This window comes from Artibeus jamaicensis, unplaced genomic scaffold, assembly GCF_021234435.1.
Source record: "Artibeus jamaicensis isolate MK-2021 breed Jamaican fruit bat unplaced genomic scaffold, CSHL_Jam_final contig_471, whole genome shotgun sequence".
NCBI lineage: Eukaryota > Metazoa > Chordata > Mammalia > Chiroptera > Phyllostomidae > Artibeus > Artibeus jamaicensis.
In genome coordinates, this window is record NW_026521850.1 from 6,196,600 (window position 1) to 6,221,526 (window position 24,927).

At 55.8% G+C, this 24,927-nt stretch overlaps 2 protein-coding genes and 1 pseudogene across 5 annotated transcripts in view; 2 read left to right on the forward strand and 1 right to left on the reverse strand.

Annotated features, from left to right (window-relative positions):
* Positions 1-5,897, forward strand: part of ENG (endoglin) — a 29,892-nt gene extending 23,995 nt beyond the window's left edge. Inside the window, exons 9-15 of the mRNA XM_037156047.2 lie at positions 1,303-1,440; positions 1,678-1,716; positions 2,229-2,345; positions 2,656-2,907; positions 3,785-3,839; positions 4,884-4,985; positions 5,112-5,897. Coding sequence (XP_037011942.2) covers positions 1,303-1,440; positions 1,678-1,716; positions 2,229-2,345; positions 2,656-2,907; positions 3,785-3,839; positions 4,884-4,985; positions 5,112-5,236 — 828 coding nt within the window. The 3' untranslated portion in view covers positions 5,237-5,897. The remainder of the gene's footprint in view (positions 1-1,302; positions 1,441-1,677; positions 1,717-2,228; positions 2,346-2,655; positions 2,908-3,784; positions 3,840-4,883; positions 4,986-5,111) is intronic.
* A 376-nt stretch (positions 5,898-6,273) lies between these two features.
* FPGS (folylpolyglutamate synthase) lies at positions 6,274-24,441 on the reverse strand. 4 transcript variants are annotated; one of them, XM_037156152.2, is made up of 15 exons: positions 24,055-24,441; positions 12,521-12,649; positions 12,374-12,427; positions 12,224-12,288; positions 10,986-11,100; positions 10,762-10,842; positions 10,575-10,636; positions 10,384-10,486; positions 10,042-10,119; positions 9,701-9,848; positions 9,528-9,617; positions 8,633-8,783; positions 8,411-8,486; positions 7,919-7,985; positions 6,274-7,145 (listed from the first exon to the last, which is right to left on the reverse strand). In XM_037156152.2, exons 1-15 carry the CDS (start codon positions 24,220-24,222, stop codon positions 6,736-6,738), a joined length of 1,797 nt encoding a protein of 598 aa, XP_037012047.2. In that variant the 5' UTR covers positions 24,223-24,441; the 3' UTR covers positions 6,274-6,735. The 4 variants fall into 4 exon arrangements, with proteins under 4 accessions (XP_037012047.2, XP_037012134.2, XP_037012205.2 ...); XM_037156239.2 differs by lacking the exon at positions 24,055-24,441 and adding an exon at positions 13,882-14,060; XM_037156310.2 differs by lacking the exon at positions 24,055-24,441 and adding an exon at positions 13,422-13,694.
* On the forward strand, positions 16,856-16,956 carry LOC119035141 (uncharacterized; annotated as a pseudogene).
* Positions 24,442-24,927: the final 486 nt, after the last annotated feature.

Consider the following 24,927-nt stretch of genomic DNA (forward strand, 5'->3'; position numbering starts at 1 on the left):
GGCACTGCCCTGCACTAAAAGAACGTGCTGGCTCTATGAATGTAGCATAAAGAGATGCATGTGATTTATTGTTCAGGGAGAAAACTAAGCTACTGCATGCAAGACAAGTATGATGCCCCTTCTTAAAACTGTTTTTAAAATCTACAAGTTTCCTTTGAGTACGTATGTCTATATGGAAGGAAACAAAAGAAGGGGGTCTGAGCAGGTTCACCCCAGACACGGGGCATGCAGCCTCTGATCAGTTCATGCAAAGTGGTCAGTGTGCAGAACTGCATCCCAGGCCCGGACGCTGAGGCTTCACCCAGTGTACAGCCATTTTTATTTGGTGGGCTCTGTCTCTTAAGGTGGCCCTGGGAAGCTGGGGGCAGCCTTCTGGAGTGGGCGTGAGCTAGCTGAACCCAAGCGGGACCTCCAACAGCCCACTCGTCTCCAGCACTGAGATTCTTTTGATCCCAATAGTGTGACTGAGAAATTCTAAGATTTGGTTCTTCTAAAACAGGAGATGGCAAACTAGGGCTCACTGCCTGTTGTTGTAAATAGAGCTTTATTGGCCCTGGCCAGTGTGGCTCAGTGGGTTGAGCATCATTCCGCAAAGCGGAAGGTCACTGGTTCGATTCCCGGTCAGGGCACATTCCTGGGTTGCGGGTTTGGTCCTGGGTCAGGATGCAGGCGAGAGGCAATGGACCAGTGTTTCTCCCTCACATCAATGTTTCTCTCTCTTCCTTCCTCCCTTCCCCTCTCTCTAAAAATAAATAAAGTTTCACTGGCTCATAGCCATACCCGTATTTACATAATGTCTATGGCTGCTTTGAGGCTATGAAAGCGGAGTTGAGTGATCATGACAGAGACCACATGGTCTGCAAAGCCTGGCATGGCATTCGCTCTCTGGCCCTTCACTCCCGGACTCCAGGTCCCGGAGTCTAGGGCTCTGAGACAGGACCGTGCTGGCGAGGTCTGGGTGCCGCTGGCGCCGTGAGTGATGATCGTAGGGGGAACTCAGATGAACTTTTAAAGTTTAATAGTTCTACATTTGCTTTAATATATATTAAAATAAAAACAATTATTAAACCAAACTCGCAATGTTTCAGATTTTATTGCTTAAGGCAAGGTTAAGTATAAAAGCGAGTCAAGTTCAGGGAACTTATTACGAAATGTATTATTGTAAGTGGTGTAGGCTGATGAAATCTAACAAAAGTGGACAGGGGAGCAGAAGAATGCCCGTGACCCAGGGTCACCATCAGTCCTTGGTGCTGGGTGCCAGGTACCTGGTGCTTCCTGACGGTGCCCCTGCCCCCGGCCTAGGGTTTGAGGTGCAACATCATCAGCCTGACCTTCTGGGACTCCAGCTGCCAGGCTGAAGACGTAGGGGACCAGTTTGTCTTACATAGCACCTACTCCAGCTGCGGCATGAAAGTGGTAGAAAATGTGATCAACAATGAGGTAAGAGCTGGGGCAGGAAAGGTAACAGCCTAGTTGCTGGCCCCCCTCAGGTGCCTGTTTGATCTTCCAGGCCGAGGGGTCCTGGGGAGGGTGGGGAGTGGTGCCCAGCATGAAGACGAGATCAGGGTGGCCATGGCTGCACCCCCCCCACCCCAGTCTATAGGAAGGGTGCATTGGGTGGAACACCCTTTGGGGTCATTTCTGGCTTTCACCAGCTCCTTGGCTCTCTTCCTGCAGGTGATCATCAACTTCCTGTCAAGCCCATCACCGATGCAGGTGAGATGGGTGGGCACTGTGCTGGCACATCTGGTCTAGGATCCTGGGGTCCCTTTTTGGCCTGGGAGGGGGGAGGCCCCCAGAAACCCAGACTCTGGTCCAGGCCTGCCACGTGTCCCCAGAGTGGCCTGGCCTCCCCGCTGTACCAGGGGACAGTGCCGTGGAGGGCTATGTTCTCAGCCTCTCATGCCGACAGCTTCTAGTACATGCTGGCTGTGAGGTCCTAGGCAAATCGCTGAAGCTCTCTGGGCCCCAAGAGAGCAGTGACACCGAAAGGATCCCCCCGGGGGTGCTTATGAGCAGTCCCTGATATGACAGGGGGACAGCACTTTACACCGGCCCAGTACAGAGTGAGTTCTTGATAAATACTACTTTGGGTTTGTTTTTGTTTTGAAGGTGAGGATGAGGGTCAGGCAACTCCTCTGGACCACGCCCTCTGCTCCTACCCCTCTCCTCACCTTCCTGGCCGGACACCCCCCAGGCTGACCAAGTTCCTGTCCCGTCTCCCACAGAAAAAGGTGCAGTGCATCGACACAGAAAGCCTCTCCATGCAGCTAGGCCTCTACCTCACCCCGCAGTTCCTCCAGGCCTCCAACACCATTGAGCTGGGGCAGCAGGGCTTTGTGCAGGTACTGGACTGGACCTCCCAGGACTGGGACTGCGCCTGGGACTTCTCAGAACCTTTCTTCCCACTGCTAGTAGAGAGGACATGAGACTTTAACTTTCCAGAACAAGGAGGGAGCCAGCATGATGCATGATAGAAGGGAGAGATAGAAAAGGCAGAGCTCAGAGACACTGAATGGAAAGCCCCTGACTGTCCCACCATCTGGGCTCAGGGGCAGAAACTCTACAATGAATCTAGCTCAGTTCATGAGAACAGGTGGGGTGGAGGGTTAAGAGTCACCGCCCATGCCTGGCCCCCCTCGCCCTCCCTTGCAGGTGAGCATGTCTCCACCAATCCCTGACCTCACCCTCACACTGGAAAGCTGCCAGCTGGACTTGGGGCCTGAGGCAGACACCGTGGAGCTCATCCAGAGCGAGACAGCCAAGGGCAGCTGTGTGAGCCTGCTGTCTCCAGGCCCTCGTGGTGACAAGCGCTTCAGCTTTCTCCTCCGTGGCTACATGGTGCCCACCCCCAAGGCTGGCATCCTCAACTGCTCCATCTCCCTGTTTCTTAGTTCAGGGAGTGAGGTGAGTAGGGCCTGAGCCAGGACCAATGTCAAGGGTGGGTTTTGGGTCTGGGGGTTTCAGGAAGAGACACGACAGCCCAGAACAATGTGAGACCAGCTGGCAAAGGGCAGAGTCAGTCAGGTGTATGGCTTCCAGTTCCCAGGGGTTCCTTTTCTGCCACCGTACAGCCTCTGATGGCTTTGCTGTGTCTTGGACATTGGTAGGATATGTAGCTACATCTGTCCTTCCATTCATCCCATCCAATCTCATTCATCCATCATCCTTCCCCCGTCCCAGTCACCTGTCCACTCCCCCACTGTGCGGTATGATCACTAGTGCAATCTACAAACAGGAGATCTTGGGGGAGAGGGTTTGGACGAGGAGATGGCTTTCCGATTGCCCGCGTTTACTAGCCACGTGCTTCACTGCCCAGCGGCCCTCCGCTCTCAGGCACTCAGCCCTGGGTACATGGTCATCGCCAGGTCCTTGCACACAGAAGGGTCTCTGGCTGTTTGAACCCAGAGAAGCCTCTGGGGCTGCTCCCGGGCAGGCCCTCTCCCTCCCGCCTCAGGGAGCCCGGGCCCCTGGGCCAAGCTGGCTCGTCTGCCCAAGTCCTTCACCAGGGTAATAGATGTGGTGCGGAGTGCACTGCGATCCTCGTGGGAGTCGGGGGCCTCCCAGGAGCCCACAGGAGAGTCCGGTAGCAGCCAGGGACTGTCTCCCCACACCTTCCATAGCGTGCATCTCCCAGGACCTACTCAAAGACTCCCGGCTAGAAAGTGGTGGGATGAGACGCCAAGACCCTAGGGTGGGCGGTGACTGGACCACAGAGCCAGGGAGTAACCCTGAAAGCTGCCTCTCAAAGGCAATGCCACACACCGCTCTCTTCCTCCTACAGAAAATCTACAGGACCGTCACCATGCGCCTGAACATCGTCAGCCCTGGCATGTCTGGTGAGCTCTCCCAGGGTCTCTCTGGGGTCCCAGTGGCTGACAACAGATGGCCCCAGAGGGACTGGGGCCTAGGTTCACAGCAGGGAGGACCCTAGAGAGAGCAGCTCTGGGAGGAGGGCGGGGCAAGGGCTTCCCAGTGGCCTGGAGTAGGATCCACAGCTGCACCTTCTAGAAGGGGGAGCTTTTGCTTACGATGCCCCTGCGGGACGGGATTCCGGGCCTTTGGCTCTTCTCGATTCCCGTGGTTGCTGGCCGACCTCACTAGGGAGATGGCTTGCATCAGGCCTGAATGGGATAGCAGGCACCTGGGGTGGTGCTGGCCTCACCCTAAGGCCCCCGGAGAGGAGGATGTCCCTTCAGCCCAGCACCCTGCAGCCTCTGTTAGTTCCCTCTGGGCCCGGGCCTCCACTAGGCAGAAGAGTCCCTCACACTGGAGGCAGAGGTGGGGTCCCCCCAACCTTGTACAGGATGGAACCCCCACACCCGGCTCACACCCAAGAGAGAAGGGCTCACCACCCCGTGGCATGGATAGGAATGCAGGGCCAAGGGGAGGCTGCCTGGCCGGCGTTTACACAGGAGTCAGCAGTGTGGAAGGAACGAGGCTCAGGAAAACCCAAGGGCGGAGCTGAGGAGCCCTCAGAGGGGCCCCGCCTGTCCCTACGGTGGTACAGGGCTCAGAGGGAGCAGGCAGTGACCAGAGGTCACACGGTGAGGAGGCCCCACTCACTTTTCGCTCAGATTGTACCATCCAGCCGCCCTAAAACGCACCTCCGTCGGCCCTGGGAGGCAGAGGCATGGCCCTGGAGGACTGGCGTGGCCCTGCTGGCTGATGGTCCCAGCAACCACAGCTTAATGCCAGGCCTGGGTGTGATGAACCCATTTGCTAGATGATGAGACTGAGGTTCAGGGAGGTCAGGACAGTGGGCGAGCTGGGACTCTCACCAAAACCTGTGCTCCCAGCCAGCCCAAGAATAGGGAGCCAGGGTGGGGGCCAGGGAGGGGGCAGCAGCACTGACCACAGCTGTCCTTCTCTTGGCTGCCCAGGCAAAACCCTCGTCCTGCCCGCTGTGCTGGGCATCACCTTTGGCGCCTTCCTCATCGGGGCCCTGCTCACCGCTGCACTCTGGTATATCTACTCGCACACACGTGAGTATCCCAGGCCCCCACCATGAATGCTCAGGCCCCCTCCACCACCACCTGGGGGAGCCCAGTGAAGCCTCTGGGGGAGTGGGGAGCCCTGGCTGGGGCCCTGACCTCCACCCCTGCCCCCAGGAACCCCCAGCAAGCGGGAGCCCGTGGTGGCGGTGGCTGCCCCGGCCTCCTCAGAGAGCAGTAGCACCAACCACAGCATCGGGAGCACCCAGAGCACCCCCTGCTCCACCAGCAGCATGGCGTAGTGCCCAGCCCGGAGCCCTGGGGACCGCCCAGCCAGCCCTTGCCCAGCAGGAGAGACTGAGCAGCCACCAGCTGGGAACCACTGGTCATGAACTCACTCTGTGGCCCAAACCCTTCCACTCGGCCGAGGATGGACCGTGCCTGCTGCCTCTTTCTCGGAGGCCCCCTGCCAGCGCGGGCACCAGCTTGGAACACCTTGGGGTCACCCCATCCCACCCTGCAGAACCTTCAAACTCAGTGGGCCTAGGGTACGGCTGCCCAGGACCCCAGAGTGACAGAACACTGCCCTGTATGTCCACGTTGTTATAGAAACACAAATCCGTTATTTTAACCTGGACTCAGCCCTCCATGACCTGGGCTGGGCTGGAGGTGAGAACTCAAAACAGACTGCCCTGCCCACTCGGACCAAAGGCACCTCCGCCGTGACCCCTGAAGAGCCACCAGGATCGGAGCCCAGCAGCACAGCTTTGGATCGGCGCAGCTTTGGGGTGGGGGGACGGATGCCCAGCCTGGGAACAGGGGAGCCTGGCTCCTTCCTGCAACTGTCACACGGGGACCCCTCCCCTCCTAACCCATCAGGAAGGCAGCAGATAGGAGTGGCCAGGCTGCCTGCCCTGGGCTCACCCTATGTACTCACCACCAATAAATCAGACATGAAACCAGTGTTGGGCTGGGAGAAGGGAAGGGACACCTAAAATGTGGGGGGAAAGGGGTGACAGCTCTGGGTTCAAATCCTGGACCTGCCACTTATGGGCTGCTTGACTGTGGGCAGGTCCCATGGCTGCTTTAAGCCAGCCTCAATCCCCCAACTGGCAAAATGGGTATGAGAATTCTTGATCCCAGGGTCTCCGTGGGGAGTTCTGCAAAGCAGTGCCTGGTGTGTGGTCAACAGACATCAAGCGAGACTTCTCATTTCACAGACAGGCCACCTGAGGCTCAGAAGTCCCAGGCTAACCTCTGGGATCCTGCACAATCTAGTTCCTGAACTAGTACGGCCCCCATTCCCCTACTGTCTGCAGAGGGAGCTGGAGGTCAAAGGTTAAGTCAAACATTCTGCTTTTTAATTTTTTTTAAAAAGATAAAGACTTTAATTTAATCCAGCCACCCGGTCCCTAGGCACGGACCCTCTCCTTTTCCAGAAGGCCACTGAGAGGAGGAAACCTACGGGCCTGCACCAGGAGGAACCTGGGCCTGGCCAGGGTGCAGTATGGGTGGGAGGCAGACAGGCTGCAGTGCCCGGCCTACTACCCCAACAGGAGAACTGGGGAGGCCCCTGGCGGCCTCAGCAGGGAGGAAGGAGAAGCCAAGCGCACCACAGGCTCAGAGATAGCACGTCTGATCTCAGCCTGCCGTCCACCAGCCATCCACTCCACTGCCGAGCCCAAGTCCCCAGGGCAGCCTCGGGAAGGCAGGAAACAAAAGGTGCCCAATAATACAGGAGTCCGCGGAGAGAGACGCAGGGCAGGTGTGGGAGGCCCCACCCCCAACCCCACTGCCTCGGCTACTGGGACAAGGAGGGCTCCAGCAGCTTCAGGCTACCGCCCACCAGGTGCAGGCTCCCTGTGACCAGCACGTGGATGGCAGTGGCCTCACGGAGTACTCTGGCCCCGCTGTCTGCCGCAGGGTGGGCGAGAAGGCTCTGTGGGGGACTGGGTGTCTGAAAGACAGGGTCCCGGCCCTGGCTGATCCACTGCAAAGCGTGGGAGATGCAGCTGAAGACGAGGGAGCTGGTGCTGTGGGCGTGGGGTCGGCAGGGGGCCAGCAGCAGGGATTCGGGCCCTGCAGGCTCCAGGCTGGGGGTGCCCCAGAGGTCTGGGCTGGCCTGGGCCTCGTGCAGGCGGCTCCAGTGCTGCTGGTGCTCCAAGCAGCGGAGCAACACCTGGTCCAGGGTCACCGTGAAGTTCTGCTGGTCTGCAGGACACAGGGATGCGCATGTCAACGACGGGGGAAGAGCAGGTGTCCACACTGCCGACACCTGCCTCATCCGGGCCCTGTGCGTGCACCGGCAGTCCTCAGTGAATGCTATGAAGACGATGAGGCTCAGGGACTTGCCCAGTGCCTCTGAGCTGGTGACAGGCCAGCCAGGCAGTTTAGCGGCAAAGCTGGGCCTTTGCCCCCGGAGCGCAGCCCCCACCCCGGCCTCAGTGCCTCCATCTGTAAAATGGACAAGGCCCATTGCGGGGCGTGCAGCAGCGTTTCTGGAAACAGACTCCTGGACTCTCCCCAGTCTGAGGTGTGGCCTGGGGAGCTGGGTTTTTCATATCATTTCAGAGTCTTGTGAACGGGCCCCACAGGAAAGAACCCAGTTTACAGTGGCAAACCAACACATATGCACGGAATAGAAGCTTCGTGAAACAGTGCCTACCCTTACTTCATGCAAGACACAGATACTTTCTATTCTATTCCATTTAAAGATGCCAGCTGAAACCCACTAAATTGATTTGAAGAACCATCAGTAGGTTTTAACTTGCATTTTGAAAACCATTTTCCCCAATAATTCCTTTTTTAGTATTATACTCACGTGCAAAACTCAAAACGTACCAAAGGATATTTATAAAATAAAACAAGCCTAGCTCCTCGCCTAGACTTCCAGTTTGGAAGGCCCCACGGCCACCAACAGAGCCAGCCCCTCAGGGCCCTCCACACCCTGCCCACTGCAGGCAGCCACACCCGTCACCTCTCACCTGCGTTGTCCATGGGCGACACCTCCGTCAGGTTAGGGCAGAAAACGGCATAGTCAAACTGGCACGGCTGGAAGGCCAAGGGGTAAAGCTCGGTGTCCGAGCCCTGAGAGGGTGCCCCCCGACCCCATCTTCCACATGGCACCCTGGGGCCCACACACACTCCCATCTCTGGAGATGCCCCCCCACTGGCGTGATGCATAAATCTAACCTCGGGTCTTCAGCTGCCCCCGCCCCGGCCCATCTACCACACTGTACCCTGCCTGGCCTGTGTTCTGGGAAGCCCAATGTACAGATGGGGAAACAGAGGCTTGGGCGTAGGGGCACAGCTTAAAGTCACCCAGCCACTGAGCGGGCTCCAAATCCGGGAATGAGCCCATTCTACAACTGAGGAAAGGAGGTTCCGGGACGAAGGCACCACTGGGGGCTGGGGCCTGCCATACAGCCTGGACAGGATGGGGCTGCCTGTCGCCCAACCACCAGCCAGCCTCTCACCTGCAGCAGCTTCAGCAGGGCGGCGGCATCCCGGTCCCCAGTGGAGTTGAAGAGCAGGACTCGTACTTCACACCCCCTGCGGGAGGAGGAGGAGCAGGAGGCGGTAAGAGCCTACCTCCCACCCTTCCTCCGGAAACTTCCCTCCTCCCTAGAGGAGGCTGATCCTGCCCCATCCTTCCCCGAGGCCCCTCCCCTCCGGACCCCACCCTGTCCCAAGCTCACTTGCTGGGCCTCTCCAGGTGGTGCAGTGCCTGTCTGAACCAGCGTACACAGGCTTGCATGCTGCTGCAGGTGTGTGCGCCATCCAGGTACCAGGTGAGGGACCCATGCCGCAGCACCTGCGTCCGGCCTAGCCACTCCGTGCCTTGGAGCCCTGGGGGCAGGGGCCAAGGCAGCTCCTAGCCATTGCTACTGGGAGGCCCTCCCACATCCTCTCCCCACTGGAGTCCTAGACTCACACACATAACCTACCCACAGCGCCCCCATCTGGGCGCTCTGAGGGGCTGATCAGCCCAGGAGCCCATGACTGGGCGCTAGTCAGTGGGATAAGCTCTTCTGCTGCCTCATCTGGTGGAACCTTCTAGGCAGCCCTTAGCTCAGAGAGATTAGGTAAGAGACCAAGTGATTTGGGGCTGGGATGTAATCCAAGATCTGCCTGGCTCCTGGGCTGTGTCATGGCCCTGACGTGGGGCCTGGCACATGGTGGACACACTGGAACCATGTGCTGAAGCCGTCTGACAGCCATGAGCACCCATGTGCCGGGAGCTTGGGGGAAGCAAGAAGCCTGCCAGTATCACCATTCCCAAGGACCTCGTGGCCTTATGACGATGAAAACAAGAGTGTCAGTAACGGCAGCTACCCAGGCTGGGCACCTGATCCCCAACTTGCTAGGCTCTGGGCTCAGTCCCTTGGTGATGCCATCTCACAGCGGGTCCCATCAACATCTCATTTGGCAGGTGGGGAGACTGAGGCTCACAGAGCGTTCATGATCTCCAAGTCAGGGAAACTTCCTGACTTTGGAGTCCTTTCTCTTGGACACCCTATCAAGTTGCCCTCACCCCTCAAAGAGAAAACTGAACCGCCTGGAGGGACATGGCTGGGCAGGAGACCAACTCACCGAGCCGCATGTGGGACGTGGGCTGGAACACGGGTGCCAGAGGCAGCTGACCCAGGGGGCTTGGCCTGGACGCTTTCAGCTCCCCAGTGCCTGGGGGGCAGCGGGGCTGTGTGAGACCGAGTGTTCTCAGAACCCTCAGAGGCAGGCTCCTCGTACTGCCCCTGTCCACTTACCTTGGTGGTCCTTTTGCTGCAGCCAGCAGCGGGCCAGCTGCAAGGCCAAGGCGGCATTGGACCGCTGGTGCTCTCCCTCCAGGCCCAGGGTCAGTGGTGGCCCTCCTTCCTCCAGGGCTTCCAGCGGTGGACACAGGTAGAGGGGACACTGTAGAGGAGTCGGGAGCCCTTCCTGATGTCATCAGCCCTTCCGTCCTTCCCCACCAACCAGAACCCACCAAGCCCTGCTCCTAGAAGCAAGACATGCTCCGGCCGGATGAGCAGCTGGCCCTCGCTGAACAGAGGAGCACACTGAAGCCCAGAAGGATAAAGCAGCCCCCAGCCCTTCCATTCAGACTCACAGAGATCTGCTCAGCACGCTCCTTCAGCACGGCCAAGGGGCCATCTGGCTGGAGCACGGTGAAGGCGGGGACGCCGCACTACAGAAAACCGAGAGAGCGAGATGGGCTGCCGGGGGTCCTCCACCTCTGCCCCCACAGTCCTATGGGAGCCCCCATGGGGAGACTAAGGCTGCAGATGAAGCTCAACTTGCTCCAGGCACATGCAGAGTCGAGACAAGCACCGGGCCCCCACCGATGCCCAAGACCTCTCCTGCATCGGGTACAAAGGACCCTGCCCCAGCCCCACTTCCCTGAGGCCTAAGGGAGGGGAGGTACATGGACAGCCTGGGGCCACCTGGTCACCTTGAAGATGCCCCCCTTCTGCCATGCAATCTTCTCCATCGTGTCCCCCAGAAGGCTGGTGTGGTCGATGCCAAGAGAGGAGACCCCACACACAACAGGCTTCCTGAAGAAGACCAAAGCTCCATGATGCCCCAGCCCTGGGCCACCCGGGCTCATGGCCACCGTCCCTCTCCCCATGTAGCTGCCCTCACCTGATGATATTAGTGCTGTCGTAAGCGCCACCAATACCCACTTCCACCACGGCCAAGTCCACCTGCAGAGAACCAGAGGGCATGGCGGGAGGTGCGCGGGCACCCGGATGCCACCTACGAGCCCCCAGCCTGAGTAAGATTCCACTCCCCAAGGCCTGGGACACAGGACTCTGCAGTGGGCACGCACCTTCTCTTGGATGAAGACGTGGAAAGCCATAAGCGTGAGGAAACGGAAGTAGCTGGGCATAGAGACACCGCTGCTGCTGCCCTGTGGACATGAACACGTCAGAGCCGGGGGCCCCTGTGGCCCCTGCCTGGGGCATGCAGCTCCTCTGGGGTCCATCTACCCACCCCAGCAGCCCCTTTCCTGCCACCCACCCACCCCCACCACCAGCCCTCCCACATGGAAACCTTGGTCTCCTCCAGGCGATGATAGAGGCGCCAGAAGTGCTTGGTGAAGAGCTCGGGGCTGATGGGCTGCCCGTTGATTCGGATCCGCTCACGTACCTGCACCAGGTGGGGAGAGCTGCCGGGAGACCTGAGGTCATCGAGTCTCCCTGCTCCAGCCTCCCAGGCCTCCCCCACTGCCCCACAGATCTGATCCTGTCACTGTCCTGCTGAAAACGCTCAGTGGCCTCCCTCTACCTTCAAAAAGAGTCCTAGCTCTTCACCTGGGCCACCAGGTCCCAGCAGAGCTGATGCCATTGACCTGTGTCTCACCTCTTCTGAGTCCCCGGATAGTTTCCTGTGCCCCCACCCTTCTGTGCATCCTCGGGTTGCCCCACAAGGCTCAGGTCAAAGGCCGGGTGGGCTTTTATTGAAGAATTTACTTAAGAAAGACCCTCCTGTGTTATGAGTCCTTCCCTTTCTTTATTTTGAACAGACAGCTGGTTAGGGAAATACAATGGCCTGAAAGGGCCTCAGTGAGCTGGTTTCAGATGCTCAGAGGTCACTCGAAGGAACTGGTTACAGATAAGGAGGCAAAAAACCTTAAATGCCACAACCCCCGGGACTGAATCCTGGGCAATCAACCACCAGGTGAAGCCCGCTGCCTCACAGGTGACCAGCTAAGGTGCGGCATGAACATTGGGAAAAGGAGCCCGTTGTCCTCCCGCCCCGACAGGCCCTGCCCCATCTCCTGGCCAGAGTCTAGATGCCTGCGTGCAACCACAGGGGAGCTCTGACTTGAGGAGTAGGCAGCAACTGAGGCCAGCAAAGGGGAGGGGCCCCCTGTGCTGCCCGCTCAGGAGGCGGCACACATAAACCACCCTGATCCTGCAAGACCTCGCAAGCCAGGCTCTCTGCTCCTCACTGAGAAGGCGTCCTAACTGACAAACATTCCTATGTGACCTAGAAATTGTATATGGAATTTAAGTTAATAAAGAGACAGGTGACTGCTGTAGCTGTATTTAGTTTATACACTCAGGTTACTGCCACCCTCTCCCAATTTTTTTCATTATGAAAATGAAAGACTGCCATCGACTTGAGCCATTATGGTGAGCTCTGATTAAATGCTTGTCAAATGAATAAAATCGGGCAGAGAGGGAAGTAGGTGAGCTGGGGGGGGGGGCCCCTGGCCGTGAGGTGTTGGCTGGTCCCACAGCCCCCCAGAGAGCTAAGAGACACCACACCCCTCCACACCTCAGTACCTAAAGAATCCCGTCTTCAGGCCATAGTTTCGGAGGATACGTTCAGTGAAGGCACAGGTGGAGCCCTAGAAAACAAAGGTCTTGTCTGGGAGGTCCCTACCACTCCCACCCCCCCCAAGTGGGTACTCTTCCCCGAATCCTGTCCTTCACCTTCCCCTTCGTCCCAGTGACATGGATGATGTTCAGCCGGTCCAAGTCCTCCACCTGGGACAGAAAGACAAGGTCCCCAAGTCAACGACAAGACTCACAGACAAACAGGAGTGGGGGTGGGGGGATCACAAGCCCTGCCCGCTTTACCTGAAGCCCACTCTGTGCCAAGTACAGCTTCATGGCTTCCAGCTGTGTCTGGGGGTCGCCCCGCTGGCGCTTTGCCTGCTCCAGGTAGCTGGCGTTGGTCTGCAGGGTATTGAGTGCGCGCACAGCATCCTGTCAAACACAGACCCCAGGCAGCAAGTTAAGACTCACTAGGCATCAGTGCACCAGTGGCCAGCCCTGCTGCCCCAAGCTACAGAGTAGACTCCAGTGAGAGGGAAGCAGCATCATCCTTCCAGCTCTGGCAGAAATGGGAGCCTGGGGCAGCTCAGCCCCACCCAGGGAGTGCCAGACTAAGCAGGTAACATGACTAGTGGAATTAGCCTTGCTTCTGGTTAGGGCTCCCCAGGCTGCATCCCTGGGGCCTTTGCCCTCATTACCTCCAATGGGGTCCACCCTATATTGGGCCCTTACTAGAGTGGGGCCAGAACCACAGAAGGCTGGGGTTCTTGGAACTGGAGGAATTAGCACCAGGAATTCCTAAAGTCTTCCATGCCTAACCCTGAAGATTGGGATTCCACACTCCGACCAGGAGTAGAGCTGCTAGAATACAAGGTTTTGAAATACTTTCTAAAACTATTAAGGGATGGGTGGTTTTCTCACGTTGAGATAAGATGATGTTGTTTAAATTCTGCAAAAAAAAAATTTTTTTTTGGCCGGCAAGGATATTTTATGTTCATGTGCCCAAAAGAGACTAAATCGGCACTCTTGTGCTCCCCCACCAAAAGAAGAGTAGAGCAGCCTGAAGTCACCAGATAGCAAAGAAGGAGGCTGGTAGGGAGACAGGGTGTGCCCGGGGTCACCCCGCCAGGAAGGAAGGTAGATCAGCTTCAGAGGGTCCGCCCTGGGGGTAAGAGTGGCAGTGCTGTTTATCTCCCCTCAGGACCTCAAGGGTTGGTTGGAGACCCCACCGGATCGAACTGATTTCGCCTGCCATCTAGCAGCTGGTCCCTGGCACAGAGCCAGGTGGACGTTTTCCTAATTCTTGCCCTGCCCCCGCTCCGCTGCCACCCCATTGCCCCTGATCCCTGACTCCGGAGATTATGGAGCACCAGAACCCCAGCTGGGCTACTGGACTCTTGGTCCAGTCCAACGGACTGGACCGGCGCCCCTTCCAACTGTGCGGCGGGACACTTCAGCTTCAGAATTTCCAGATCCGGACACCCAGGCCCAACTTCCTGGTCCCTGCCCCCAATCCGGACTCCAGGATGTCCAACCCCCCACCCCACCCGAGCTCTCCAGTCTCGGGGTTCTTGGTCCCCTCCTCGGCTGGCACCTCCGGATGCAGTGTGGTTCAGGTCCGGCCCACGTGTCATCACGCGACTACCAGCCTGCCTGCTATGTACCTGATACTCCATGCTGGGCTCCTGCGGCGCGGGCCTTGCGCTCCACGCTCGCCTTCCCGCGACCCTGGGCGTTGCACAAAGTGGAGAAACCGTTGCCAGGAAGAGAGCGGTGCGCAAGTGGGTGCGCGCCCCGGGCATAGTTGAGGAACGGACGACCTCACGCTGAGCTGGAGCGGGAGACGCCCCGCCCCACCCGGCCCCGCCCCGATACGCCCTCCGCCAATGAGCACAGTCCAAGGAACCCACAGTCACCAATAGGAATCCGCGGATGCCATTCTTGTGCGGGGCAGTCCCCAGGAAGGAGGCCTTCACTCATATTTATGAGGGGCAAGCTCCCTAGGCCGCCTCAGATAAACTTAGTTTATCTCCGATAAACTAAGATAAACTGAAACCCCTCAAAAATAGCCATTCCCAGTCAGCAGCTTTCAGCCTCTGCTCCAAGCCAGAACCAGCTCTGAATCAGCTCCGAATTCGATGAAATAACCTGTGGACGTCACTGAAACCCGGCCCCAAATGTCACAAGTCAACGCAGAGATCTCAGGCTGCGGGGCTGCGGTCTTGGCCCTGGCTAATCTGACAGCCTTCAGGCCAACAGACCAAAAACCAGACGCCAACGCTGTTGGGGTTCCTAGCCCAGCGTGGGCAGCCTGGGAAGTCTTCCTGGAAGAAAGCAACATTCTGGTGGAGGTCTGGGGGTAAGGAGGAATCAGCGAGGTGTAGGGATGGGAGAGAGATTTCCAGGAAAATTGGAAGGGACGATGTGTGAAAAGCAAATGATTTGGGAGGGAGAACTAGGCATGCAAGAGAACAGAACTCCCACCTGGTGGGGTCTAGTTGCCCCACAGTACCTGCATGCTAGATCAGCAGTTACTCCTCGGTCCTGTCCTCTGCATGGTGTATCCTGATAAGGAACTTAGATCAAACTTGGATGACAATAGAAGGGTTTTAAAAGATACAACGCGGTCAGATTTGCACTGTGGAGGAGTGCCTTTCTATTTATTGGCTGGGATGCTGCCTAACTCCTGAATCATTCGATGAGGCCAATTAGATCTTTTAAAAAAATGTTTTAAAGTGGGGGTCAGAACTTTTTCTATTAGTTTCTAGGTCCCAACTGCTAACATTGAAAAAGTACAATAGTGTGGAGATTCCTTTTTTACAGCTGAGGTGGAGAAAGGACAGGGGCGGGGTGGGCTGCAAACATCCCTCTAGGGAAGTTCCCACAGACGAGAGGCAGGCCTTCAAACAGCTGATGAAATTTCAGGACCTCTCTCCCTCTTTTCTGCAAGCACCGGGGTAAATATCAGAGATTGATTTTGAAGTAAATGTCGTGTTGGGAAGATTTCTTCACTGGCTGGCTGCGCTTGGGCCCTTTGCACCACTGCTGGGCGCCCCCACCTGGCCCCACGGGAGATAAAGAGGTCCTTTACTTTCTTTTTAAGTCATTGAAACTTTCTCTATGCATATACCTGTATATAATTTAGCAACTGCATAAAATCACGGATAAGCTTTAAATGTTTTTCTTTTCCTCACCACCCCCAACCTTCCTCCTGTGGAAATCTTTGACGGCCAAGTGTGTCCCAGATTTCTACGTTGGTGAAATCACAGACACCCCTAGATATCCGTCGGGTCTTGTCAACACAGAGGACGATATTTTCTGTGTCTTCATTTCTTACTCAACAATAAGCTGATAGGAAGACCTCTAAAGCATTGACTTAGCAAACCTGGCTGCTGTGGTCCAGTGGGCTGAGCACCGGCCTGTGAACCCAGAGGTTCGATTCCCAGTCAGGGCACATGCCTGGGTTGTAGGCCAGGTCCCCAGTTGGGGGCGTGTGAGAGGCAACTGATCAATGTTTGTCTCCCTCTCTTTCTCCCTCCCTTCTCTCTCTAAAAATAAGTAAATAAAATCTTTAAAAAACAAAAAGGCATTCGCTTAGCAAACAGTTAACTAGCTCCCAGGCACTGCATTAAACACTTTCTGCACAGTTGCTCATTCAGCCATCACAAACCTATGAAACAGGCGCTAGTGTTACCATCCTTGTTTATCCTAACAAGTGAAGAAACCAAGGCGCAAAGGAATACAGGCACCAGCACGAGTCATAAAGTCAAGTTCATTGAACTCTGGCACTGGAGCCCTTGTTCCCAGCCTCTGTGCCTTCCCCCTTCCCCCCTACCCGCCCCCGGGGGCACTGCTAACTCAGTGGCAGTGGCAGTACCATAACGCATCCCCACTGGCCTGCCGCAGGGCACTCACGTAACCTTCGGTGTCTCACTGCTGTCGACAGCGTGGCTTTCACCCTGCAGTGAGATATCAGGGGGAGCGCTGGGTGCAGGGAATTTGCATCCCCCCCCCAATGCTGTAACCTTTGCATCTCACCAGCTGTGTGTGTGAGGAAGGGACCCCTTTCCCAGAATGTCCCCCGAACTGTTTGGGTGTACCCTGTCATTGTCACTCTGCATTTTCCTGGCTGCAGTGAATGTGAGCATCATTGCACATTCATTTCAATAAACTGCCTCGCTCATCCTCGACCCATTTTTCTAATGTCTGTTTATCACCTCCCTGTCAAGCATAAAAGCATGTTGGGTATCCCAGACATTATTCCTCATCTCTGTCCTATATGACCAGTTTTCTTTTTCTGAATTGACTACTGTTGGCCTCCATTGATTCATATATAACAAGGGGTGAGGGGGCATTGGAACTCTTGGTCTATTCCTCCAAGGACGAGGTCCCAGGCCAAATGACATCCCAGAGGAGTTTCCGTCCTCTGACGTGAGGTGGAAAACCCCACCTGCCTATGTTCCTGAATCTTAGCTCATCCCTTTCCCTTCGTCCTGAGCAGAGCTGTCTGTGCCAACCCTCCCCACCGACCCGTGCCAGGCCATCTCTAGAGCGGGGAGGGTTTATAGTTCTGGCAGTCTCTGAGCTGCAGACCTCAGCTGCAGTCAGAACAGAGACATGTACAGACACGGAAGGCAGGTGCTCGCTTCGGCAGCACACGTACTAAAATTGGAACCATACAGAGAAGACTAGCACGGCCCCTGCGCAGACATGGAAGGCAGGAAACAGCACAGAAAATTCCAGGGATCGTACCTGGTGCCACCCTAGTTGTGCAGGATGATAAGTGGTGACCAAAGCCTTGGCAACCTACCTGGCGGCCATGGCAGGTTGGGCACATTATATCATTCGGATAGTCAGAGGTCCAAAAAGATGTATGGTGAAAACACCACCCCCCAGGTCCCAACATCCTAATTCCCCTCCCCGAAAAGCAAAGTGATATTTCTTGTAATCTTTCCAGAGAAATTTTGTGCATTTACAAGCAAATACAAGTATATATAAATTTCCCTTTTATGCTCACAGATGGCAGACCATCCATACGAGTCCGCACTGTGCTTTCTCCATGTGCGTTATATCTCGGGCCTTCTTCCGAGTGGTCTCAGTTCGTAAGAGCTCCCCCCTTAGTGAATTTATTCTGGGCTGCACCGTGCTCCTCAGTGTTGTGCTTCTGTGTATTTGGCCAGTCCCCTACTGATGGACATTCAGGTTTCTGGTATTTTGGCATCACAAGTCATGTTTCAATTAATAACCTTTTACCCTCTTTACCCTGATTATTTCTTCCATGTGTGCGTGTGTCTGATACATCAGTTCCCAGAAGTGTAACTGCTGGGCAGAAGGAGATTTGCAGCTGGTGCTTTCATACACATTGCCAAGTTGTCCTCCAGAGGGGCGGGGCTTGTTCCCGCCCTCTCTGCCCCTGCGTGGCCAACACAGACCGTTAGTCACCTTTGACCCCTGCCAATCGCACAGGTGGGAAAATGGATTCTCGGGGTAGTTTTCAGTTGCATTTGTTTAATTTGGGGAAAGCAGAGCAGTTGTTTCTTGGTTTTGAAAACTGTGTTTTCTTTATGGTCTGCTGGCCTCCTTTGTATCATTTTTTTATTTGAAAAGTCAGAGATGTTCATAGAAGAAAAATAGATGTGTAAAGGAGACAATCAAAGGCAATCTTGTAACCCACCTGGAGAGCCACTGTTACCGCCACATGGCATTTCCACTCTCCAGAAAAAAAAACAAAGCAGTAGAAACAAAGCCATTGTTTGGAGAGAAAAGAAAAGAAAACGGGTGTAGGGAGACTGGCAAGTGAGTCAGTGTCACGCCCTGGAGGCTGAACTGCAGGTGTGTGGAGGGTAAGTGGGGGGCTGAGGGACTCGGCCTTCACCCCTCCTTCCCAAAGGGAAAGGGTGTCATTAATCCATTCATTCATTCACTCCCTCGTGTGATGAGAAATTGTCCCTGTGCCAGTCCCTGGGCTGGATGCTGGGGACCATGGGTTCGAAGGACAGATGACAAAGTTCTGTCCAGAGGGCAAGAGGGCCGCAAAATAGAAAATTTATGGAGGAGCATATGTATTTGCAAACCCTGATCAGAGCCGCCCTCATGGCTTGTAGGGGCAGGAGGGGGAAAGGTCAGGGACAGGTTGGAGCCACACAGCAGGTCAGCAAAGGCTTGGCGCAGGGCCCTGCCCCGGGCTTTCTAAACTCAGACCTGCCCCATACTGTAACAGGGTGCAGCCAAGTGGGGAGCCCCAAATAGGGATTTGTAACGGGGTCCGGGAGAGCTTGAGGTAATTGGCTCCACACCACAGGGCTACACCCGGCCCGGAATGCTGGCAGCTGTGGCCAATTGTGGGAGGAGCCAGAAATGAGGCTGCAGAGGAAGATTGGTGCTGGGATTTAAACAGAGGCACAACAGCCGTGGGGCATCTCTCTTTTTGGGACTATGCGTCTGTTTAGGACCACGCGGCTTTGGCGTTTTGGTTGAGACCATGAGGCCTAGGTGAGAGTCAGGACCGGGAGGCTTTGGAAGGGCTCCTTTTTGCCATGTGGAGGACTGTGTGTGTTTGTGGAGGACTTTAGTTTGTATTATCTCAAATAAATAATGAATTCCTTTCCTTTTCACTGATCCCTGGGATTAAGAAACGTCTTTCCTCAGGCAGCGGTCAAAATGAACCCAGTAGGTGGGGCGGAGCCATCGGAGAAAAAGGGGGGTCTTTTGTACCAGCCCCACCCCCAAGTCTGTTCTGTAGCAGTACTGCCCCTCTCCTGCCCATCACGCCCTTAGGACTAACACATCCCACAAGCTCACCTAAGCCTGCCTTTGGCAAGGACTTCCGGAATTGGCCTTGGCCTCTTCTACTTCAAAGCCTTTGCTCACATTTGCCTCTGCTTTGAAACACCTTTGGGTGGGTTGCTTTTAGCTAAGATGTTAAGCACTTATCCTTGTACGGGGCATTGCGATCTCTTTTCATCCTCTTGAGAACTGTGTGGATTAGACATTATCCCCATTTTGCATGTGAAGAAATGGAGGCTCCCAGAGATTAAGCAAGTCACCCAGGGTGACACAGACAGCGGATGACGCAGCCAAGAGTCAAACCTGGATTGACTGACACTAAAGTCGGCCCTTCCCACCACCTGTCCAGTCACCCTGTCTCGCTGCTGTTGATGTGCTGTGTGACCCTGGGCAATTAGTGGGGTGAGAGCTGACATGAGCTCTTTTTCTTTTTTCTTTTTAAATCCTCACCCAAAGACATTTTTTTTTCACTGCTTTTAGAGAGAGGGCGAGAGGGAGGGAAAGAGAGAGAAACATCAATTGGTTGCCTTCTCTTGCTCTCCTGAACTGTGGATTGAAACTGCAACCTGGGTTTGTGCCTGATTGGAAATCGAAATCAAACTCGCAACTTTTTGGTCTACAGGACAATGGTCCCAACCAACCAAGCCACACTGGTCAGGGCTGAAGTGAGCTCTTTACGAGCCCACAGTTTCTGGGGATATCTTGGGGGAAAGGGGTGGAGTGTCTCGATGAGGACAAGTCTCCAGAGGCTACCACGGTCCGGAGAGCCTGGACTCGGTTGGTCCAGCTGCCCCTTCCCTCCACCCAGGGTTCTGTGGACACCAGAGGAGGGTCGAGCTCACAGGCAGGTTTGTGCAGAAGGCTAGCATTTGGAAGGGAAGGCCGCTCCAGGGCTCTGACCTCTGATGCACATAAAGACTCCTCCAGCTCTGAATATCTACGAGCATCCAGGGACTGACAAGGAAATGCTTTCCTGTAGCTGCGGGAGGAAGACCTGCCTTAGGCAGATTTCACCTGCCCTCTCCCAAGGCTGGCCCTGATGCTGGCTGCTAAAGTGTTAATGGATTCAGTTTATGATGAGGACAAACTGGTGTCCCTTTTTAAAAAAAAAGATTTAATTAATTTATTTATAGAGAGGAGGAAGGAAGGAAGAAAGAGAGGGAGAGAAACATGGACGTGCATGGAAACATCGATTGGCTGCCTCTCACACACCCCCAACTGGGAACCCAGCCCACAGCCCAGGCATGTGCCCTGACTGGGAATCGAACTGGTGACATTTTAGTTCACAGGCCAGCACTCAACCCACTGAGCCACACCAGCCAGAGCTGGTCTCCCTTTGACCCTGTGATTCCACTTCTAAAAATGACCCTGGAAACAACTGGAGCTATGATCAGAGACCCACGGGCCCCAACTCGGGTGGCAGGTGACACAGGTGATGAGAACCCCCTTCCTGATACCCTTTGCTCTCTGGGCTTCCTGGCCCCCTCCCTCCTGCTTTTCCTCCTTCCTTGCTGGCTGTACCCCCTCCAACATCTTCCCACCAGAGTGTCTGGGGTTTGCACCTCTCTCCAAGGTTCTGCTGTCTCAGGTCTGTGACAACATCTGACTTTAAAATGTCCCTCTTGGACGACTGATGGCCTGTGAGCCTCTGATGGCATCCAAACCAGTCAGATCCATAACCATGTTCTCTTGCGTCTCCACCTGAAGCCCGCTCCTCCCCAGACCTTGCCAGCTTGGAAAACAGCTCCACCATCCACCCAGCTGCTCAAGCCTGAAACGGGGCCTCCCCTGCTGTTTTCCTCTCCCTCGTCCCGGACCCCACCATCCACGGCCTGTCCGATTGGCCCCATTGCCTTCCCTCTAGGCCGCCCTGTGCTCCCGGCCACCAGTGCTGGCCAGCTTCATAGCCTCGTCGCTGCTGCGCCTCTCGGCCCTCCAACCGCTGTCCATGATTTTTAAAGAAATTCTGATCTCATCTCTCTGCTGCTTAAAACCCTCCAGTGGGTTCACTCCCATTGGACTTAGGATGAAGTCCAAACTTCTGATCTGCCCATTTCTCATCGTCACCTTTGAGAAAGTCCACAGCCAGTGCGCGCGCAGCAACAAAGGCACTCTGTCTTCGTGGGAAACCGAGGCCCAGAGGGCTTCCTCCGCCAGCTGAAGGGCGCACGGAGCGAATGCATAACAAAGCCTCAGGGCCTTTGCACTGGTGTTTCACTCGGCCTGGAACATTCTCTCCCCCAAAGTTCACGTGACTGACCCCTAGTCATTCCAGGTCTCTTGCTCAAATGTCACATCCTGCTGCCTTCGTTTCGCTGTCCACCCTTGTATACATTTTTAAGTTTTGAATCCTGTGCTTGCATTAGTGCTTCAGAACGAATACTGTTTTAAGAGTATATGAATTGCAATATAAGAAGGCCGTTAAGGGAACAAACCTGTTGGTGAGACAGTGTGGAGAGTGGGATCCTATTTTTGTTCAAAAAATTATAATTTAGAGAGAACCTGGAACTTATTCTGTAAATAGTACTTGTGATTAGCTCTGAGTGGCCAGGCTAAAGGCAACTTCTGTTCTCCTTGTGCTGAAATGTGTTTTATCAAAATGTCCCTGGGAACATGCACAATTAGAAAAAAGAACAAACGATTCCTCCCATGCTGGGTGGCTGCACCTCACAACTCATTTTTTTTTTTTTAGGGTGGGGGAAGGAAGGGAAGGAAAGAGGGAGCGACGCATCAGCGCAAGAGAGAAACATCAACTGGTCGCTTCCCATATGGGTCCCTCACTAGAAACCGAAGCTGCAATCCAGGCATGTGCCCTGACCGGGAATTGAACTGGTGACCTTTTGCTTTACAGGATGATGCTCAAGGAATTGAGCCACACTGGCCAGGGCTTGACCAACTCTCTTGTTCAGCAGAAGGCCACTGAGGCCCAGCAAGGGGCCAGAGATGACCTGGAACCAGGTGTGGTTCCCCAGAAGTTCCCGGGGTACCTGTTCACGGCCGAGAGGGGCCCTGGAGGGCACTAGGCATGCAGCGTGGGGCCTTGTGGTAGCCAGGCCACCGCAAGGCTGGCTCCCGCCTGCCTCCTCCCCTTTGAGCTGGTGAAAGCCTTCTCTGCCCAAACTTGACAGCAGCTGTCTTATTGCTTTTCAGAGGAAGAAATGTGGAGGAGTGTTTTTCAGTTTGTTATCTCCCCCGCTGTGACCACCGCTGTCTGGGGCACCTGCTCCCTCGGGTAAGCTTTATCGAGCCTCGTCCTCGCCGGATGCTGTGCTGAGCCCATTTTACAGGTGATACAGGTGAGGAGACTGAGGGCCCAAGGAGAGGAATCACCTGTGAAGGTGACCCGCTAGGAAGGATTCAGCTCAGTCCCAGCTCCCTTTTTAATTTCCGTGACCACTGATTCTGCCTCTCGGATCAAGCTGGGGAATGAATCCCTGGCTAATTTTTTTCATTTGTAACTTGGATTCCCTTAAACAATAGTTAACGCGGGTTCTTTCTAGACACTCCCGCCTTGCAGAGGCCCTTCCAGGCACCGGTCTCATTGGTTCTTCACCCACCCTGAGAAGAAGCTTCTGTTCCTCGACCCGTTTCCCAGGGGAGGCAACAGTGGCCTAACGGGGGAAGTGACTGTCATTCACTGGGCCCAAGACTCCACCCTCAGGCCACCCTTGGACCCTGCGCTACTTGCTCTGTGCCCTGTGAGATGACCCGGTCATTTGGTCAACAGAACTCTGGCCTTGAGCTGGCTCTTACTTTGAAGGGAAGCCCTACTACTGGTAAGGAAGAAGCCTCGTAAAATATGCCAACACTCCCCACTCCCTGGGGGCCGCCTTCAATTCTTCCTCCCCTGGTGAGAGGCCCCATACCACACGACCCTGGGCCACTCGCCTCATGTCTCCCGGACCCTGGCCTCCAAAGTGCGGGGCACTGGGTGAACTTGAAGGAGCCACTGTTCCCAAACTCTGGCATCTCGGGCCACCCCCTCCTCTCGTTCAGAAGGTTGTGTCTGGAGGGACTGGGGAGACTTGGCGTGGCCCTAGGCATTACTGGCTGAGTGGCTGCAGCTGGCGAATTTGCGCCTGGGCCTCAGAAGGCATGGGGAGGGCAGGAGGGAGGCACCCTCTTGTGTACCCAGTCCCACAGAGGAGGTGCCCGAGGCTTGGCGAGGCTAAGTGACTTTTTTAGCATCTATCGGCCACGTGAACCTAGATCTCCTTGTAGCCAAGCCCAGGGCTCCCATCCCCCACTCCAGGCAGTCTTGGCCCCAGCCGGGCTACGAGGCTTCAGCTGCTGGCCTTGGGGAGCCTCCTGACCTGGCTGAGCCTGGTGGCTTCATCTGTAAAGAGGGGCCTGCAGTCGCCCCCACCCCCGAGGGTTGGATGAGGCCCAATGAGAGGGTGCTGAGCCCAGAGCCAGGGCCCCACCCATGTGCTGGAGTTTGAGAGCTTTAAGGAGCTAAGTCCTTCACACTCGTAACCACACCCACCAGACTTATAAAATGACAGCCATAATGGTTTCAGATCTGTGACGGGCAAATAGTGACAATGGGCACAGGTCCAAACAGGGAGTATGAACTCGATCAGTGTTGCCATTATTAGTATTGTGATTAGTATCACTACTAAAATGAGACTAACAGTCCTTCGTGGAGCAGCCCCGAGAGCTCAGCTGGATGAAACCCAGCCTACAGACCATGCTAATGTGCCTGGCACACAGGGGACCCTGGACACAGCCTCCGTCACCAGCCACGCCTGCTACCAGTCTGCTCTAGAGACCGTCCCTCAAGAGCCTCCGCACAACCACACTGGGTTGGGTGGGGGCTACTTGGAGCCTCCAGAGGTCAAGGCAGAGCTGTAAAGCCCTTGACCACCCTGGGCCTTTAGGATAAGGCTCATCAATATCAATTCCCCTTGGGGTTCCGCCAAGTGTGGGGTTATTGTCATTGCCAATGGTCTTGGACCCCTGCGGGATATTTACGCCCACTTATACAAAAGAAAGGACTTGTCTTTGACAGGCTCGCTGCCTGTGCAAGGTCACTCACTGTGTTCTCCTACCTGGAAGGAGGCCGGTGCAGCTGAGAAAGGCCCCCTGGAAAGGCGCGGCTGCTCCATGGTTGCTTCCCACCACAGCTTCTCAGCCACTGACCAGGAGGCAGCCAGGGACTTGGCACCTCCCATCCCTGACGTTCGTGCTCTCCGACCGGGCAGGCACAAGGCAATCATAGGCCACCTCTGCCCAGCCAAGGTCACCCTGTGCCGGTTTCAGCTGGGCCAGAGGTGGGGCAGGGAGTCGGGAGGATATCCAAGACCTCGCCTTCTCCCCACCTGGAAGCCCAGGGCCTCCCCAGCGTGCGGGGAGAAGGTCTTAGGTTCCTGCTCTCCCCTTGGGATCTGCCCAGGGACCCCTTGTCCTCCCTGGAGGGTTCCAGACTGCAGAATTGCCGTGAGTTAAATAACAACTGGGTGGAGGTTAAAGGTGAGCAGGCAGGTGGAGACTTGCAGCCCTTGGGGCCGGCTTTAGCGGGCCTCTATCACTGTTGGAGCCAGCTTGTCCTGGCCCTGCCTGGCTGGGATCCGTGAGAAGGGACAGGATTTAGGGGCACTCTTGACCTGAGGAGTGTGAGCCTGCTGGTTGGAGAGGCTGCGTTTCACCAAATCGTTGGGCTGGAAAGAAGCCAGGACAGAACGATTCCCTGGCTGCAGGCTGACACCCAGGGCCAGCAGGCCGGTCCAAACAGGCTGGTAGGACCTTTCCCATCTGCACTCCCCTTGCTGGCTGGCTCACTCCGGTACCGGAAGTGCCAGGTGCCACTCTCACTGCCCCGGGGAATGGCCCCACTGGCCCAGCCACCTGGGGACAAAACCATCCCACCAGGGTTGGAGGCTGAAGCAGGTGGATCCACCCTGCTGCTCCTCCTGACCTTCCTT

Excerpts from the sequence above, each read along its gene's own strand:
- FPGS (XM_037156152.2), bottom strand. The coding sequence starts at position 24,222 with ATGATTGCCTTGTGCCTGCCCGGTCGGAGAGCACGAACGTCAGGGATG. Across the intron at positions 10,843-10,985 it reads ATCGCCTGGAGGAGACCAAG|GGCAGCAGCAGCGGTGTCTC; the intron begins GTTTCCATGTGG and ends TCATGTCCACAG. Across the intron at positions 10,487-10,574 it reads GACAGCACTAATATCATCAG|GAAGCCTGTTGTGTGTGGGG; the intron begins GTGAGGGCAGCT and ends GGTCTTCTTCAG.